This window comes from Aythya ferina (genome assembly GCF_964211825.1).
Source record: "Aythya ferina genome assembly, chromosome: 10".
Classification (NCBI taxonomy): Eukaryota; Metazoa; Chordata; class Aves; order Anseriformes; family Anatidae; genus Aythya; species Aythya ferina.
The window spans coordinates 9350866-9366732 of NC_140306.1; the positions used below are offsets into that span (position 1 = coordinate 9350866).

A 15867-nucleotide genomic window follows, 5' to 3' on the forward strand; every position below is an offset into this window, starting at 1 on the left:
GTCCCGCGAGAGCTGGGCGCCGCGCCACGCCCCGCGCCTTAAAGGGGCCGGCGCCGTTTTGGGGGAGGGTGGGGACGGGGGGTGGGGCCCACGCGGGGCGGGGACACGCGTGGGGAGCGGGGAGGGCCGCGGAGGGTGGGTGGGGCGGTGGGGGGTGGTGGGGAGCGGGCCGTGGGGCTCCGCTGAGGTGTGGGGTGCCCGCTGGGTGCTCACAAAACCCCCGTGGGGTGCCCACGCGGTACCCACGCGGTCCCCATGGGGTGCCCACGCGCCCCCGTGGCTGCGTGGAGCCGGCCAGGCCCGTGGGGGGGGCGTGGGACAACACTGAGGCAGCCCACGGGGCTGGGGACCCCCCCTGGAGCCCTCCACAAGGCCCTCCCATGCCCACGCCCCCCCCCCCCGCCCTCCCGTGTCCCCCCCACTCGTGTAAGACCCCCCCCACGCGTGTAGGACCCCCCCCAGCCCCATAAAGCAGTGAGGGCGCAGAGCCACAATTGGGATGCTCCGGTTTATTGAGGTGATGCCGTGGGGTGGGGGGCACGGCCCCGCGGGGCTGTGCTAAGGCAGCTGTGGCGCTGTGGGGGGGGGGCTGCAGCCTGAGGACCCCCCCCCACGGGGGACACGGCCCCACAGCCGGGCACGGGAGTGGCGCTGGGGACGGCGGGGGCTCCGCTCAGGCTTTGCCGGGGTCTTCCTTCAGCGTCACCGTGCGGTTGAACACCAGCTGGGGAGAGGCAGGGGGGAGGCACTGAGCCCCGCGGCCCCCCCACGGGGGGGTCTCCGGGGTGGTCCCCCGGGGCTGTCTGTCCCCCCCGGGGCTCACCTTCCCCTCGCTGCTGTCAGGGTCCACGGAGAAGTAGCCCAGGCGCTCGAACTGGAATTTGTCAAAGGGGCGGGCGGCCAGGACGGATCTGTCGACCAGGGCGTTGTCCACCACGCGCAGGGAGGCCTGGAGGGGGGGGGAAAACAGGGCTGGCACAGCACCCCTGAGCCCCCCACCCCAATTCATGCTGACAGCGGGGCCGGGGGAGCAGGAGGAGGGGGTGCAGGGAAGGGGGTGCCGCCCCGTGGGGCTGTGAGCCCAGCTCCTGCAGCACTCACGGGATTGAGATCGCTCAGAAAGCCCCCGGGCACCTCCGCTGGGTCCTCGGGATTTTTGTGCAAAAACCTGGAAAAAAGGACAGACTCCTCCAGCACCGGGCTGCCCACGAGCAGTCCCTGCCCTGGGGGTGGGGGGGGGGACAAAACCCTGCCAGCAGGGCTGGGAGGGGAGGAAAGGCAGAGCCGGGAGGGGCAGAAAGGTGCTGAACACGGGGCTGCAGGGGGGCAGCAGCCCGGGGGGGCCAGCCCCTGCCCGCAGCCCCCCACTCACAGCCGCTCGTAGAGCCGCACTTCGCAGGGCAGGGGCTCCGCAACCCAGTGGATGAAGGCTTTGGGCTTCTCGGCCGCCTCTGACTTCGTGCAGGTCACCTCCAGCTCCATCACGCGCCCGCTGGCGTTCTGGGCGAGGCCGGAGGAGCCGTCAGACCGCAGCCCTGCCCGGGGCTCAGGCACCGTGCCCCAGCTCAGGGGCACCCCGCACCCACAGGCTCCGCTCCCGCGGCCCCAAAAGGCCCAGAGGGGCTGTGGGGAGCCCCTGCCCACCCCCCTCACCCACCTTGATGACGTTCTGGACGGCAATGACGTAGCCAGCGTGGCGCAGCCCCACGGGCTGCCCCGGGGCCAGCCGCTTGTAGCCCTTGTCCAGCTCCTGCGAGACAGGTCACCGCTGCAAGAGGGGGCTCAGCACAAATTCCCCTTTCCAGCACCCTCTTTGTCCCCCCTGCTGCGTCCCCCTCGCGCCGATGCCGTTCCCGGGGGGCGCAGAGCACCGTGCCCAGCTCACCTCCCTGAAGTCGGTCTCCTCGATGTAGACGGTGGGCTGGAAGGGCACTTTGTGGGAGCCCCGGCTCTCGTCGGCTGGGAAGTTGGGCACGAGGACGTCGATTGTCTGGGGGAGAAGGAAGGGGGTGAAAACCCACCCTGGGGACCCCAGCTCCCAGCCCAGCCTGTGGCAGCCTCACCTCAGGAGCAGGGAAGTTGGTGATGGTGACCTTGAGGGGCTCCAGCACGGCCATGGCGCGGGGGGCCTGCTCGTTCAGCACCTCCCGCACGCACGCCTCCAGCAGGTGCGGCTCCATCGTTGCCTGGGCCACGGTCACACCGACCTGTGGGACACGGGACACAGCCTGCCGTCACCCCAGGGGGCTGGGGGAGGTGGCTGCCCCCCGCCCCACCCTGCCCCACGGCGCCTACCCGGGCGCAGAAGTTGTTGATGGCCTCGGGGGGGAAGCCTCGGCGGCGCAGGGCGGTCAGGGTGAAGAGCCGCGGGTCGTCCCAGTCCCTGAGAACGTACCGGGATCACCACCAAACGCACCCCGAGCGGGCCCCACCCCGCCTGCTGGCCCCAATCCTACCTCACGGCGCCCGTCTCCACCAGGCGGATGATTTTCCTCTTGGAGACGACGGTGTAGAGCAGGTTCAGGCGCCCGTACTCCCACTGCACAGGGCAGTAGACGTCCAGCGCGTTGCACAGCCAGAAGTAGGAGGAGCGCCTGCGAGGAAGGCGCGGGAATAACCTGGCTCAGCACCATCCTGCCCACGGCCCCACTGCCAGCAGGAATCCGCCCCGGGGCCGTGCACGGTGCTCACCTGGCCTGGAACTCCTTGGTGCAGAGGGAGTGCGTGATGTGCTCGATGGAGTCGCACAGGCAGTGTGTGTAGTCGTACGTGGGGTAGATGCACCTGCGAGGGGGATGCATTCAGCCCCGGGCTCCCTGAAACCCCCTCCAAGACCCTCCAGGTCCCACGAGACGCAGACCCCTCCCCGCAGTCACCGGGATTCTCCCTACCACTTGTCCCCGGTGCGGTGGTGCGGAGTGAACTTGACGCGGTAGGCGACGGGGTCCATCTTCCCGTCCTCCATCACCAGCTTCATCCGCAGCGTGGCCTCCCCCTCCCCGAATTTGCCCTTTCGCATGTCCTGCGGGGCAGGGAAGCCGTCAGCGGGGCCACGGACCCAAATCCCACAAGCACCCACCTCCGGGCAAGGATACCTCGAAGAGCAGGAGCGATTCCTCCACGGGCCGGTCCCGCCACGGCGAGGGCGGCGGGTTGTGGCCCTTGATCTCCTCCACCTTCTGGTGGCAGACGTAGGCCTGGCCCCTGCAGGGGGGACAGGCGGTGAGGGGACACAGCAGCGCGTCCCCTGAGCATCCCACCCATCGCCCCAGCACCCCCACCTGCGGATGAGCTCCAGGGCCCAGCTGTAGAGCTGGTCGAAGTAGTCCGAGGCGTGGGTCACCGCGTAGGGCTGGTAGCCTGAGGGACGGGGCAAATTGGAGCCACCCCCGGGACCTACACGCGGGGATGTCCCCAGCAGCAGCCCAGCCCATCCCAACCTTGCCAGCCCTCGCCGTACCGAGCCACTCCACCATCTCCCGGATGGCCGTGAAGTATTTCTCCTCCTCCTTCTCGGGGTTGGTGTCATCGTAGCGCAGGAAGCACACGCCCCCGTTGGCCTGGGGACGTGGGGACGGTGAGGAGCCGTTTCCCTGAGGGACCCGGGGCGCAGCCCGCTGGCACCGCTCACCTTGGCGTAGCCGAAATTGAAGTTGATGGCCTTGGCGTGCCCGATGTGCAGGATCCCGTTGGGCTCGGGAGGGAACCGCGTCCGCACCTGCCAGGAGGAAACGGGACGGCTGTCCTGCGGCAGGGGGGCACCGGGGAGGAGCCCCCCGTGCCTCCCCACCACCCCGCCGCCCCACAGACCCCCTCTCAGAGGCTGACCCGAGCTCACCTGCCCGCCCGTGACCGCCAGGTGCTGCTTCAGCAGCGCCATGGTGTTGGGTGTCACCACGTAGCCCTCCGTCTTGTAGTTCTCCCCTGGGGTGACAGCGCGCTCAGCGGCACGTGGGGAGGGGCGCGGGGCCAGGACAGCCCCCCTCCCGCGGCACAAGGCTAGGGCCAGCACGTGGCAGGGCTTCCCCACGCTCACCCGGCTTGTGGAACTTGAGGGCTTCTCCCCGCAGCTGCTCCAGCAGCGATTTCGCCTCCGTGCCCACCTCACCTGCAAGGAGAGACGGGGCTGAGCCGCTGCCCCCTCCTCCTCCTCCTCCTCCGCCTGCCCGCGGTGCTGCTGACACCTCACTTTTTACCCATAAAGGACAAAAGGTGCGAGAGCAGCGCTGCCTGACGGGACAAAGGGAGGGCCCCAAGCAGTGCGAGCGTCCCAGGAACCAGAGGGCTGGGACGTGACAGAGCCCTCACCGTTCTCCACCACGGGCGCCTTCTGCTTCTCCTCCTGGACCGGCCGGGCCTTCGCAGCCTGCAGGGACGAGCACAGCCTCAGCACCCGGCTCCAACGCGCCCCTTCCCACCTCCCAGCTCCCTTGGCGCCATCCCAGGGCGGCAGCCGGGCACCCGAGGAGCAGGGGGACCACGTACAGGGACGGGAACCAGCCCAGAGCACGGCCCCGAGGGTGGCCGGGGCTGCAGAGCCAGAAAAACACCATCCCAGCTGCCAGCCTTCCCCCTTGCCTCACCTTTGGTTTCTTTTCCAGATCTGCTTCCGTCTTTGGTCCCAGCAAATGCAGCACCTGGGAAAAAAAACATCTCCGTGCAGCGCCCCAGGGCCCGAGGGCAGCCCCGTGACCCGCAGCCTGCCCCACACCCACGCAGGACGAGCTGTCCCCGGCCCCACACCCCCAGGGGACGGGCAGTGCCCGACCCGCACCCACCTGCAGATCCACCTCGTTCTTGATGCTCTTCCCGTCCGCCCACTGCAGCCGGCTGCGCGCCTCCCCTGCAGGGGGGAGCACAGCGTGGGCGAGGGGCCCGGGGGGGTTTTTGGCCGGGGCTCCCCACACCAAATCCTGGGCCAGCAGCCCCGGGATGGACCCGGAGAGCTGGGGGTGCCCCTGCCCCTCCAGCAGGGCGGCAGAGGAAGCCCGGAAGGGGGATGGGACACGAGGCAGGAGGGGATTAAGGCTCAGGGACCCCGCTGCCCCCACTCACCCATCAGCAGCCCCATGTTGAAGCGGTAGCGCTCGGCCAGCAGCTCCTCCCGGTGCCGGCTGATCACGGCCTCCACCTGGCGAGCACAACGGCCACACGGGGCTGAGCGGCGAGCTGGGACCCCGGTCCTATATGGTGACCCTCCCCAGGACCCCCCAGCCCCATCTTGTGTCCCCCCAGACCCCCCGGTCCCCTGTGGTGTCCCCCCAGCCTCGTGTGATGTGTCCACCCCCAGACTCCCCGGCCCTGTGGACCCCGATTTCTTGTGTTTCGCCCCCAAAAAACTCCCCAGCCCCTTGTGTCACCCCCTGTCCCCTCACCCCCCGTCTCTCACCGCCTCCTCGATCTGCTCGGGGCTGACCCTCACGCCCACTCCGCACGCCCGCTCGAAGTCGGCTGCGTCCAGGGGGTCAAGCGGGTGGCTGCGCAGGTACTGCAGGGCGGCTGCGGGCACAGCACCGTCAGCAGCAGCATGAGCCCCCCCCCAAAACCCCCAGGGACCCCTTAAAGACCCTCCAGGATCCCCCGAAGGCCCCCCAGAACCTCCCAAAGGCCCTCCCCAAGCCCCCCAGAACAATCCCAGGACTCCCTCAAGGCCCTCCCCAAGCTCCCCAGGGTGCTCCAAAGCTCCCCAGGACCTTCATGAGGCCCCCAAGACCCTCCCAAAGCCCTCCTAGACTCCCCAAAGTCCCCCAGGACCCCCATAAGCCCTCCAAGCACCCCATAAGGCCCCCCAGGACTCCCCAAGGCCCTCCCAAACCCGTCCCTAAGTCCCCTTGGGCCCCCAAGCCCCTTAGGACATCCCAAAGACCCCCAGGACACCCTCCCTAAGTCCCCCTAGACTCCCCCAAGCCCCTCAGGTCCTGCCCAAAGCCCCCAGGTCCCCCATAAGCCCTCCAAGCACCCACATAAGGCCCCCCTGGACCCCCCAAGGCTGTCCCTAAGTCCCCCTGGACCTCCCCAAGCCCCTCAGGACACCCATAAGCACCCCAAGCATCCCCATAAGGCCCCCCAGGACCCTCCCTAAGTCCCCCAGGACTGCCCCAAGGCCTCCCAGGACCCCCCAAGGCCCTCTTTAATTCTCCCTGGACCTCCCCGAGCCCCCCAGGACCCCCATAACCCCCCAGACATCCCCATAAGGCTCCCCAGGACCCTCTCCAAGCCCCCAAGGCCCTCCTTAAGTCCCCATGGACCCCCCCAAGCCCCTCAGGACCCCCCTAAGTCCCCCAGGACCCTCCCCAAGGCTCCCCTGGACCCCCCAACCCCCCCAGAACACCTCAAAGCCCTCCCTAAGACCCCCTGGACCCCCCCCAAGCACCCCAGAGCCCCCATAAGCTTTTCAAGAACCCCCATAAGTCCCCCAAGCACCCCCATAAGGCCCCCCAGGACCCTCCCCAAGCCCCCAAGGCCCTCCCCAAGGCTCCCCTTCACCCCCCAAGGCCCCCCAGGACTCCCCAACCCCCCCAGGACCCCTCCAAGGCCTTCCCTAAGCCCTCCAGGACCCCTCCAAAACCCCCAGGACCCCCATAAGCCCCCCAAGACCCCCCATAGACCCCCCCCAGGACCCCTCCCCACCCCCCCCAGCCCCTCCGCACCGCCGAGCTGCAGGTCGCTGCGGATGTCCCCGCGGCCGATGTAGGCCACGAGGAAGGCGAGGCGGCCGGGGTCGCGCAGGCGGGCGGCGGCGTTGTAGAGCAGCGCCCCGGTGGCCTTGTCCAGGCGGGGGCCCAGCGCCCCGCGGGCCTGCAGCACGGCGCGGCGGAGCTGGGCGCTGAGCGCGGCGTTGCGCAGCGTCTCGCGGGCCTTGGCCTCGCTCAGCCCGATGCCGGTGAACAGCCCCAGCGCCTCCGCCTCGGACTCGGCCTCCGCCGCCGGGTCCGCCGCCGCCACCGGCTCCGCCGCCATCGCCGCCGCCATCTTGGCTCCCTCCTCCTCCCCGCCCGGGGAGGAGGGCGGGACGAACCGGCGGGATGAGCCAATCGGCGTCGCGCCTCGCGCGCCGCGGCCAATGAGGAGGGGGAGAGCACGGAGGGGGTAGCGAATGGGAAGGAGGGGGGCGTGGCTTAAGGGGAGGCGAGGGGGGTGTTTTAAAGGGCCAGGCGGGCACCGCCACGTGGGGGGCGGGGCTGGGGGCTGGAGGGGGCGGCCCCGTGAGCGGGCACGGGGGGCGCGGGGGGGGCCTCAGCGGGACCCCACAGCCACGCGTGTCCATCCCGTGTCCCCCCTCTGTGTCCCTATGCCCACCCGTGTCCCTCACTGTGTCCCCACAGCCACCCGTGGCCATCCCCGTGTCCCCCCTCGTGTCCCCACAGTCACTCACGTCCCTCACTGTGTCCCCATGTCCACTCGTGCCCACCCTCCTGTGTCCCCACAGCCCTGTGTTTCTCTCACGGTGTCCCCACAGCCACCCGTGTCCATCCCCGTGTGTCCCCAAGGCCACTCACATCCCTCTCTGTGACCCCACAGCCACCCATGTCCATCCTCATGTCCCCCCTTGTGTCCCCACAGCCGCAGGTGTCCCCTCTTTATGTCCCCATGTCCATCCCCATGTCCCCTCCTTGTGTCCCATGGCCGTTCACGTCCCTCACTGTGTCCCCACGGCCACCCATGTCCATCCCCATGTCCCCTCTTGTATCCCCACAGCCCCAAGTGTCCCCTCTTTATGTCCCCACAGCCACCTGTCTCTATCCCTGTCTCCCCCCTTGTGTCCCCACAGCCACCCGTGTCCACCCCCACACCCCCACGACGTCCCCTCCCAGTCCCCCCCTCTGCCATCCCCCAGCAGCAGCAGCAGCAGCGTGGGGCGGTTCAGGACAGGATTTATTCTCACTGCCCCCATTTCGGGGCTCCTGGCACCGCGTCCTGCCCACCAGAGCCACCACCGAGGCGCCCCCACAGTCACGCACCCCACACCTCGCGCAGGACGCGCAGGGCAGCGGCAGGGGCTCAGCACCCGCCGGGCACCTTCTCCGTCCCCGCCGCGTCCCCCGGCTCGGTGCCGGCGGCCGGCAGAGGCTTCATGCTGAAGTGGGCGCTGATGTTGGTGCCCGAGACGCTGCGGTACTCGCCCAGCTCGGTGCGCACCGCCTCGTTCTGCGTGAGGGTGAGCAGCACGGGCACGGACAGCGTCACCTCCTTGCGCAGCACGCGGATGCTCAGCGCCGTGCGCGGGGGGATCTTGGCCGGCAGCTGCACCTCCACCCGCTCCCGCCGCGTGCTGGACTCGCTGCGCCCCTTCTGCACCGTGAAGACGTTGGAGGCCTCCACGGCCAGCGTGAAGGAGAGCCCGGCCTTCAGGCTGCTGGCGTTGCTGAAGTGGAAGCTCTGCCAGAGCGTGGTGCTGTACTCCCTCCTGCTGCCCGCCGCCAGCGCCTGCTCCGCCGCCGTCTCGTTCACCCCCACGATCTCGTCCACCAGCACCTCCCGCTCGGCCTCCACCCGCTTCTGCTCCCACAGGAGCTGCGCCGAGACCTGAGGCTGCCCCGGCCTCAGCGGGCGCAGGTGGGAGAGCCTGGCCTGGAAGTTCAGCTCGGGTTTGTAGTCGGCCAAACGCTCGCCGGGCCAGGCCAGGCAGTGCCAGCCCCCGCGGCCGGGGTGCTGGTAGAGCAGCCAGACCCCGCGCTGCACCACGTGCGAGGCCACGCGGTCGTTGAAGTAGCCGTAGGCCAGGTTGGTCTCCTCCGTCACCACCTTGCAGGCCCCCTGGAAGTTGGGGCGCTCGTAGAGGGTGATCTGGGGGTCCCCCAGGTCGTGGTGCACCAGGCGCAGCGCCGAGAAGCTGTTGGGCCGCCCCACCGAGGGGTACTCGCCCTCCTCGAAGGCGTGCGGCTCGCCCTCGTACTTGGGCTCCGTGTAGGCGATCCAGGGCTGCCCCACCACCTTCAGGGAGGCGATGCAGTTCCCGAAGTCCAGCTCGTGCAGGTCGGGCACGTCGCAGGTGAACTCCCGGCTCAGCCCCTCGAAGTTGGCGCGCTCGTACACCGTGATCCGGTTCATGGTGCCGCGGGCGCCGTCCCTGCGGGGGGCACAGCGCGCGTCAAACCTGGCACCCGGGCTCGCGTGGGGCCGTGGGGAAAGCCCAGGTGGCAAAAAGCCCTCTCCCAGCACCTCCTCTCCCCCCTTCCCCTTCATTTCCCCCATCCCCATCCCTGTGCTCTCACCGTCTCCGCCGGCAGCGCCCCGACGCCGGCCCGCGGCCGTGCCTTTTATCGAGGGGGCGGCAGGGCCGCGGCGTGCCACGACACGAAGCGAGGGCGATGCTGACGCTCACCTCCGCGCCCTCCTCGCCCGGCCCCGGCCCCGCTGTGGCAGCGGGCACCCGCACGGCCCCGCCGCACCGGGACGCCCGGCGGCCCCGCCGACCAGCCCTGCCGGAAAGTCCTGCCGCACCCCGGGCACGCGGCGCTCCAGCGCTAACGAGTCACCGCCAATTATCAATGGTGCTTCCGTGCCCTGCCTGCACTAATTACCCAGTGTGCTGCCGGTGGGGCAGGACCGGCCGGCTCGCCCCGGCGGGGTGAGAGGGTGCAGTGGTGGGACCGGGTGGCACCTGGGGACGAGCCCCTGGCGTGCCGCGGTGCCACCAGGAGCTCAGTGCAGGCCCTGGCACGGCGTGGCACGGCATGGCACGGCCACCTGGCACGGGACAGCCCCTGACATGGCACGGGGTGTGAGGACAGAGCCCCGAGGCACGGCGTGGTGTGATGTGGCACGACGCAGCCCCCCGCACAGACCTGCGCCCGAGGAAGGCCCGGGCAGGCGGTGGCACTTGTACCCCCTCGTCCCTCTTGGTGGGGACGTCCCCGACCCCGCTGCAGGGCAGGATGCTCCGGGACGTCCTGGGGTGGCCACGGCGCTGCTGGAGGGAATCGGTGCCACTGCGGGGCACAGAGGGAGGTGGGGGCACGGCCCCGGCCCCATACAAACCACCGGCACCAGGCGCAGGGTGCGCACCCTCTGACACCGCCAGCTGTGCCCCGGAGCCAGAGTTGGGCAATTCGAGGTGCTGAGGCAGCTGGGGACCCTCGGTCCCAGGGGACAGGAAGGCTCAGCGAGCACCAGCGAGCTGGGGCTCAGCCCCACAACCCCCCATGGGGCAGCAGCTGCCCCCCTGCACCCCCTTTCTCCTTATGGCAAGGGGCAGCCTCGCACCCGCAGCCCCCTCTGCTCCGCCAGCCCCTTCCAGCGCCGCCCCCGGGGGCTGCAGCCCCCCCTCCTCAGCACCCCCACCCCTCCCCAAAACGCGGTGCCCCCTTCCCGAGGCGGGGCTGCCAGGGTCTCCCAGTTTATTGCCAGATGTCGGGGCGGTCGGGGTTACACCAGACAAACGCTACAGAAGCGGTTAGTGAGCGAGGTGCCACCGGCCGGGGGGGGGGGGCCGGGACAGGACGTGGGGACGGACACCGGGACGTGGGGACGGACACCGGGGAGGGGCTGTCCCGCTCGCTTCCCCCCCACCCTCCCCCACCCTCCCCAGCCCACCCCCTCCCCCGGTGCCGCACGCCCCCCCCCCCGTGTCGGGGACCCCCGTGGCCGCCCCGGCCCCGTGTCCCCGAGGAGCCCCGTCCCCGCGGCGGGTGTGTGTGTGGGTGTGTGTGTGTGTGTGGGGGGGTCCCGGGCGCGGGGCAGCGAGGGTGGGAGGCGGTGCTGGCATTATTGCTATGGCAGGCGGGAGCAGCGCGACCCTCCCCACGCTCAGATCACAGTCTCAAAGAGCGTCGTCTTCTCCTTGGGGGGCTCCGGGGCCAGGAGCTTGGCTTCGGCCTCGGGCGTCAGGTACTCCAGGTGGTGGTGGCCCCAGATCGGCGTGGTCAGGAGCTGCCAGCGCTGCGGGGACGGGATGGGGTCGGCACCGGGGCCACCGAGATGGGGGTGGCACGGGGCAGCCCCCCACCCACGGGGATGGGGTGGGGATGGGGCGGGGATTGGGGTGGGGAAGGGGTGGAAATGGGGTTGGGAGAGGCGTGAGGGGGACATGGGGATAAACATGAGATGGTGACGGGATGGGGACAGGAATGGGGACAGGGATGGGGACAGTAACAGGGACAGGATTCAGCTGGAGGTGAGGAGGCAGTGGGGACAAGGATGGGATTCAGCACGGGACGGGACAGCGATGCCAGCAAGGACAGCGATGAGACCTGGGTGGTGGTGGGACGGAGACAGCACCGGGGGCAGGAGTCACAGCGGGACGGGGACCGGGATGGGGATGATGAGGGAACCGCCTCACCTCGCGCAGGGAACCTTTGCAGCGCAGGAGCTTGTAGAGGACGGTGCAGGGGATGCAGAGCATGGAGGACAGTGCCAGGACCCAGCCGATGGCGTCGCCCCACCAGGGGTACACGTACGTCTTGTTGTACGTCAGCGGCTTGTAGTTCACCACGTGGAACACGAAGATGCCCTGGGGCAGGGGGAAAGCGAGGTCCCGGCTGTGTCATCCCACCCCCACGGGTGTCCCAGCACCCAGCGCCCAGCGCCCAGCACCCAGGGCCCTGCCGTGCCCACAGCAGCCGCCGGGGGGAGCCCGGTGCCCGCGGTGCAGCGCGCACGGGACGCGCGCCCCGGTCCCAGCCCACGCGTGAGCGCGTCCCCGGCTCACCACGCAGACCAGCGGCGTCACCACGGCCCAGCACCACTTCATGAAGGGCAGGGGCCGGTAGCCGATCATGCGGGCCACGTCGTCCATGAAGCGGTCGGCGCCTGCGGGGACAGGGACGTGACAGCCGGGGCCCGTGGGGTGCCCGTGCCTGCCACCCGTGCCCGCCACCCGTCCCCGTCCCGCGGCCTCACCGTAGACCCAGGCGATGACCACGCACTCCCAGAAGGCCTGCCACAGCAGCGTGATCCCGCTGGCCGAGTAGTAGTCAAAGAGCTGGAACACGTACATGCCGCCCTGCGGGGACGGGGACACGCGTCACCGGGCTGCGCCGCCGGTCCCAAACGTCCCCGAGAGCCCCCCGGCAGCACGGACACCCCACAGGCCACGGGAGCTCCTGCCCCACGCCACGGGAGGGGACAGCACGGCGTCCCCACGGCTGTCCCGCGTCCCCACCTGTGTCACCATGGAGAGGTCGATGAGGCAGCAGACGACGCAGCAGAGCGCGGCGGTGAGCTCGCGGCGCAGCGAGCCGGCCCCCGGCTGGGGGAACAGGTCCAGGATGCCCGTGATGAAACCCTCCACACCGACAAACTGCGGCACACGGCGGGGCTCAGCGGGGGCGTGCGGCCCCGGCCCCGGCCCCGCGCCCATCCCCGCCGCCGTACCTGGCTGTCCAGCCCCAGCACCAGGAGCATGAAGAAGAAGAGCGTGGCCCACAGCGGGGACAAGGGCATCAGCGTCACGGCTTTGGGGTAGGCGATGAAGGCCAGCCCAGGGCCTGCGGGACAGCGGGGTCAGCGGTGCCAGCCCCACGGGGGACACGGTACCGGCTGGCACCCCTCCGCCCACCACTCACCGGACTCGGCCACCTTGGAGATGTCCACGCCTTGCTCCGAGGCCATGAAGCCCAGCACGGAGAACACGACGAAGCCGGCGAAGAAGCTGGTGGAGCTGTTGATGACGGCCAGGATGTAGGCGTCCCTGCGGGCAGAGAGGGTCACGGAGAGCCGGGGGGGCACCGGGGGGTGCCGGGGGCTCCCCACGAGGGCAGCACGGCCCTACCTGTAGCAGTTGTTGTGGAAGCGGTTGTAGCTGCCCAGCGCGGTCAGGGCGCCCAGCCCGATGGCGTAGGAGAAGAAGATTTGGGTGCCGGCGTCGATCCAGACCTGCGGCGCAGGGGGACCGTTGGGGGTGCCGGGGGGGCGCAGCGTGTGTCCCTGTCCCGGCCCCTCCCGGCCCTCGCCTCCCTCCCCCTGCCCTCACCTGCGCCTCGGCCAGCTTGGACCAGTCGGGTTTCAGGTAGTAGACGATGCCGCCCAGCGCCCCGGGCAGCGTCACGCCGTGGACCAGCAGCAGGATGAGGACCACGTAGGGGAAGAGCGCCGTGAAGTAGACGATCTGCGGAGGAGGAGGGGGTGCTGGTGAGCCCCAGCCCCCCCGGCCAGGCTGTGGGGCAGGGCTGTGGCTCTCTCGTGCCGCAGGTGGCCCCGCTGAGACCGGGACCTGGGACATCCCCGGGTGCTGGTGGCACCCCCCGGGCGGACGTGGGACCGGCGGGGCCGTGGCGTGGGAGGACGGGAGGGAGGCAGCACCGCAGCCCCCCCAGTGTTACCTTCCCCGTCGACTTGACGCCCTTCCAGATGCAGAAGTAGACGACGACCCAGGTGGTGACCAGGCAGAGAATCATCTGCCAGTTCATCTCCCCCGGCTCGCTGAGGTCCCCCGAGAGCCGCAGCACCTTGTTCCTGCACAGCGGGGCAGTGCTGAGCGCCGGCACATCCCCGGCCCCGCCGTGTCCCCGCCGTGTCCCCGCCGTGTCCCCGCACTCACTCCCAGAACTCGATGACGGGCGAGCGTTTGTTGGCCAGGTCGGTGCAGCTGAAGTTGAGGGTCCCGGCGGCGGTGGCGGCGGCGCTGGCGTTGGTGCTGGCGTTCCGGCACAGCTCCAGGTGGAAGAACTCGGCGCACTGCTCCGTGTTCCAGGCGTGGCCGCAGGTGGCCCAGGGCAGCGTGTCGGTCAGCGAGTGCACCAGGTAGAAGAGCCCCCACACCAGGATCATGATGTAGTAGGAGTTGCAGAAGAAGACGATCACCATGGAGGCCAAGCCCAGACCTGAAGCACCACCGGGACGTCAAGAGCCCGCGGGGGGCTGGCGCGGGGCCCAGCCCACCCACGGCGACCCAAACCCGGCGGGGACGGGCAGAGGGGGGAAGAAACCCGGGACAGGACGGCGGTGACGGCTGGGGCTGGGACAGCGGTGACGGCTTGGGGCGTGCGGGGAGCCCGGGGCAGGACGTGGTGAACCGCAGGAGGTGGGAGGAGGGAGGGGACCCGGCGGCGCTCGGGGGAAGCCGGCGGCGGCAGCCGGGGAGCCACGGGGCAGGGCAGGGCGCCGCGGGGAGCTGCCACCCTTGGCCGGGGCGCCCACGGGACACGGGCAAGGTGCAGGCAGCAGGCAGGGCGTGGGCAGGGAGCCGCCGGCGGCAGCGCGCGGGCACGGTGCCGGGGGGCCCCCGGGCAGGGCCAGGGTGTGTGTGTGTGTGTGTGGGGGGGATTTAAAGGGCGGCGGGGTCCCGGCGGTACCTTTGAAGAGGGGGGCGATGTTCCAGGCGGCGATGCCCCCCTGCTTCATGAACTGCCCCAGGGCCACCTCCAGGAAGAAGACGGGGATGCCGCCCACGAAGACGATGAGCAGGTAGGGGATGAGGAAGACGCCTGGCACCGGGGAGGAGGAGGGGGGGGGGGGGGGGGGGGCACACGCGGGGCAGGCTCAGCCGCCCGCTGCCCCCCTCCCCGGTCCCCCCCGCGCCGCCCGCCGGGCGCAGCGAATGGCGAGCGGGCCTCCGCGCACTCCCCCTCGCCGCGCCGCCGATGTAGGTCAGGGCGGGCAGGTGCCGGGGGGCTCCCCGCAGCCCCTGACCCCCACGGGACCCCCAGCAGCCCCACGGGGCAGCCCGGCACACACGCGGGCAACCCCGTAACCCCTCCGGGGGCATCCCCACGGGCGGCAGGGCAGCGTGCGGGATGCGGGGTGCGCCCCCCCCCCCCCTTGATTTGCACCCCCCCAGCCCGTGCCGGGGTGCCGGCGGGGCTCACCTCCGCCGTTCTTGTAGCACAGGTAGGGGAAGCGCCAGACGTTGCCCAGCCCCACGGCGAAGCCCACGCAGGACATGATGAAGTCCATCTGCCGCGTCCACGTCTCCCGCTCGGGGGCGGCCGCTTTGGGGGGGCCGGGGGGCCCCACCAGCGGCGCCGTCACCGCCCGCTCCTCGCCCGCCGCGGGGGGCTCCGCGCCCTCTGCGGGGACAGGGGGGCCCACGCCAGCGGCACGGGCGCCCATGGGGTCGGTGGCAGGGGAAGGGCACCGGAGACTTGGGGTGGGGGGGGCGGGGGGGGGGGGGGAGGGCGCTCGCTGCCCCCCTCCCCTCCCCCCCGAGCCCCCCACTCCCACTCGGGCCGTGACGTCAGATGTCAGGCCGGCGCGTGACGTCACAATGCAGAGCGGTGACTCACCCCGCGGCGGCGGGAGGGGGCGCGCCGCGGTCGCGCGTGGCCGTGGGGTCCCCCCCCGCGCCTCCCCGCATCCCTCTCCGCGCGTCCCCGTCCCCCGTCCCCCTCCTCCCCACGCCCCCTCCCCGCTTTCCACCCCCGCCCCGCGCTTACCGGAGCCCGGCGGGGCGGCGGCGGCGGCGGCGTCGCGGCGCGGGGCGGCGGGCGGCTGCGGGGCGGCCGTGTCGGCGGGGACGGGGGGCATGGCGCGGGGGGCCGGGGACCGGGGGCGGCTCGGGGGCGGCTCCGTGCCCGGGGCGCTCAGAAGCAATCCACGAAGCACTTGAAGGTGAGTCGGAAGAACCTCATTGAGGGCGGCGGGGCGCGGCGGGGCGGGCCGGGCCGGGCGGGCGGCTCAGAGCCGGGCTGCGGGGCCGGCGCCGCGCGGCCGCTCCGGGGCTCTCTGCGCCGCGGCACCGGGCGGCGGCGGAGGCAGAGCCGGGCCGCGCCGCCCCCCGTGCGCCATTGGCCGCGCCGCCCGCCCGCGGCTTGCCGGGACTTGCAGTCTCGCCGCACCGGCACCGGCACCGGGGCGCGCCCGGGGCACGGGGCAATGGGGCGTCCCCGGCGGCGAGGGCGCAAAGCGCGCGGGGGGGCGCAGCGGGGACATAGGGCGCGCTGAGGGCGCGCTGTAGGGCACCGGGAATACCGGGGGACACCGGGCAGT

General features: G+C 71.4%; 2 protein-coding genes and 1 pseudogene across 5 annotated transcripts; all 3 read right to left on the reverse strand.

Moving 5' to 3' along the window:
• Positions 1 to 494: 494 nt before the first annotated feature.
• On the reverse strand, positions 495 to 6982 carry QARS1 (glutaminyl-tRNA synthetase 1). 2 transcript variants are annotated; one of them, XM_084531542.1, is made up of 23 exons: positions 6651 to 6982; positions 5390 to 5499; positions 5056 to 5131; positions 4779 to 4843; positions 4584 to 4637; positions 4309 to 4366; positions 4037 to 4108; positions 3839 to 3924; positions 3632 to 3718; positions 3461 to 3560; positions 3282 to 3360; positions 3096 to 3204; positions 2892 to 3022; positions 2692 to 2784; positions 2457 to 2594; positions 2296 to 2383; positions 2064 to 2207; positions 1886 to 1990; positions 1658 to 1750; positions 1373 to 1500; positions 1102 to 1168; positions 824 to 949; positions 495 to 724 (listed from the first exon to the last, which is right to left on the reverse strand). In XM_084531542.1, exons 1-23 carry the CDS (start codon positions 6970 to 6972, stop codon positions 674 to 676), a joined length of 2382 nt encoding a protein of 793 aa, XP_084387668.1. In that variant the 5' UTR covers positions 6973 to 6982; the 3' UTR covers positions 495 to 673. The 2 variants fall into 2 exon arrangements, with proteins under 2 accessions (XP_084387668.1, XP_084387669.1); XM_084531543.1 differs by lacking the exons at positions 495 to 724; positions 824 to 949; positions 1102 to 1168; positions 1373 to 1500 and having other exon boundaries at positions 1658 to 1768.
• An 875-nt stretch (positions 6983 to 7857) lies between these two features.
• Positions 7858 to 10210, reverse strand: LOC311442404 (epidermal differentiation-specific protein pseudogene; annotated as a pseudogene). Of its 2 annotated transcripts, none has more exons than XR_014698932.1 (2): positions 9789 to 10210; positions 7858 to 9070 (listed from the first exon to the last, which is right to left on the reverse strand). The product of XR_014698932.1 is annotated as an epidermal differentiation-specific protein pseudogene (transcript). The 2 variants fall into 2 exon arrangements; XR_014698933.1 differs by having other exon boundaries at positions 9216 to 10210.
• A 339-nt stretch (positions 10211 to 10549) lies between these two features.
• SLC6A8 (solute carrier family 6 member 8) lies at positions 10550 to 15588 on the reverse strand. Its single transcript, XM_084531079.1, has 14 exons — positions 15315 to 15588; positions 14748 to 14948; positions 14235 to 14366; positions 13481 to 13763; positions 13263 to 13395; positions 12914 to 13048; positions 12713 to 12816; positions 12507 to 12631; positions 12316 to 12428; positions 12104 to 12241; positions 11842 to 11944; positions 11651 to 11751; positions 11282 to 11452; positions 10550 to 10881 (listed from the first exon to the last, which is right to left on the reverse strand). Exons 1-14 carry the CDS (start codon positions 15403 to 15405, stop codon positions 10750 to 10752), a joined length of 1962 nt encoding a protein of 653 aa, XP_084387205.1. The 5' UTR covers positions 15406 to 15588; the 3' UTR covers positions 10550 to 10749.
• Positions 15589 to 15867: the final 279 nt, after the last annotated feature.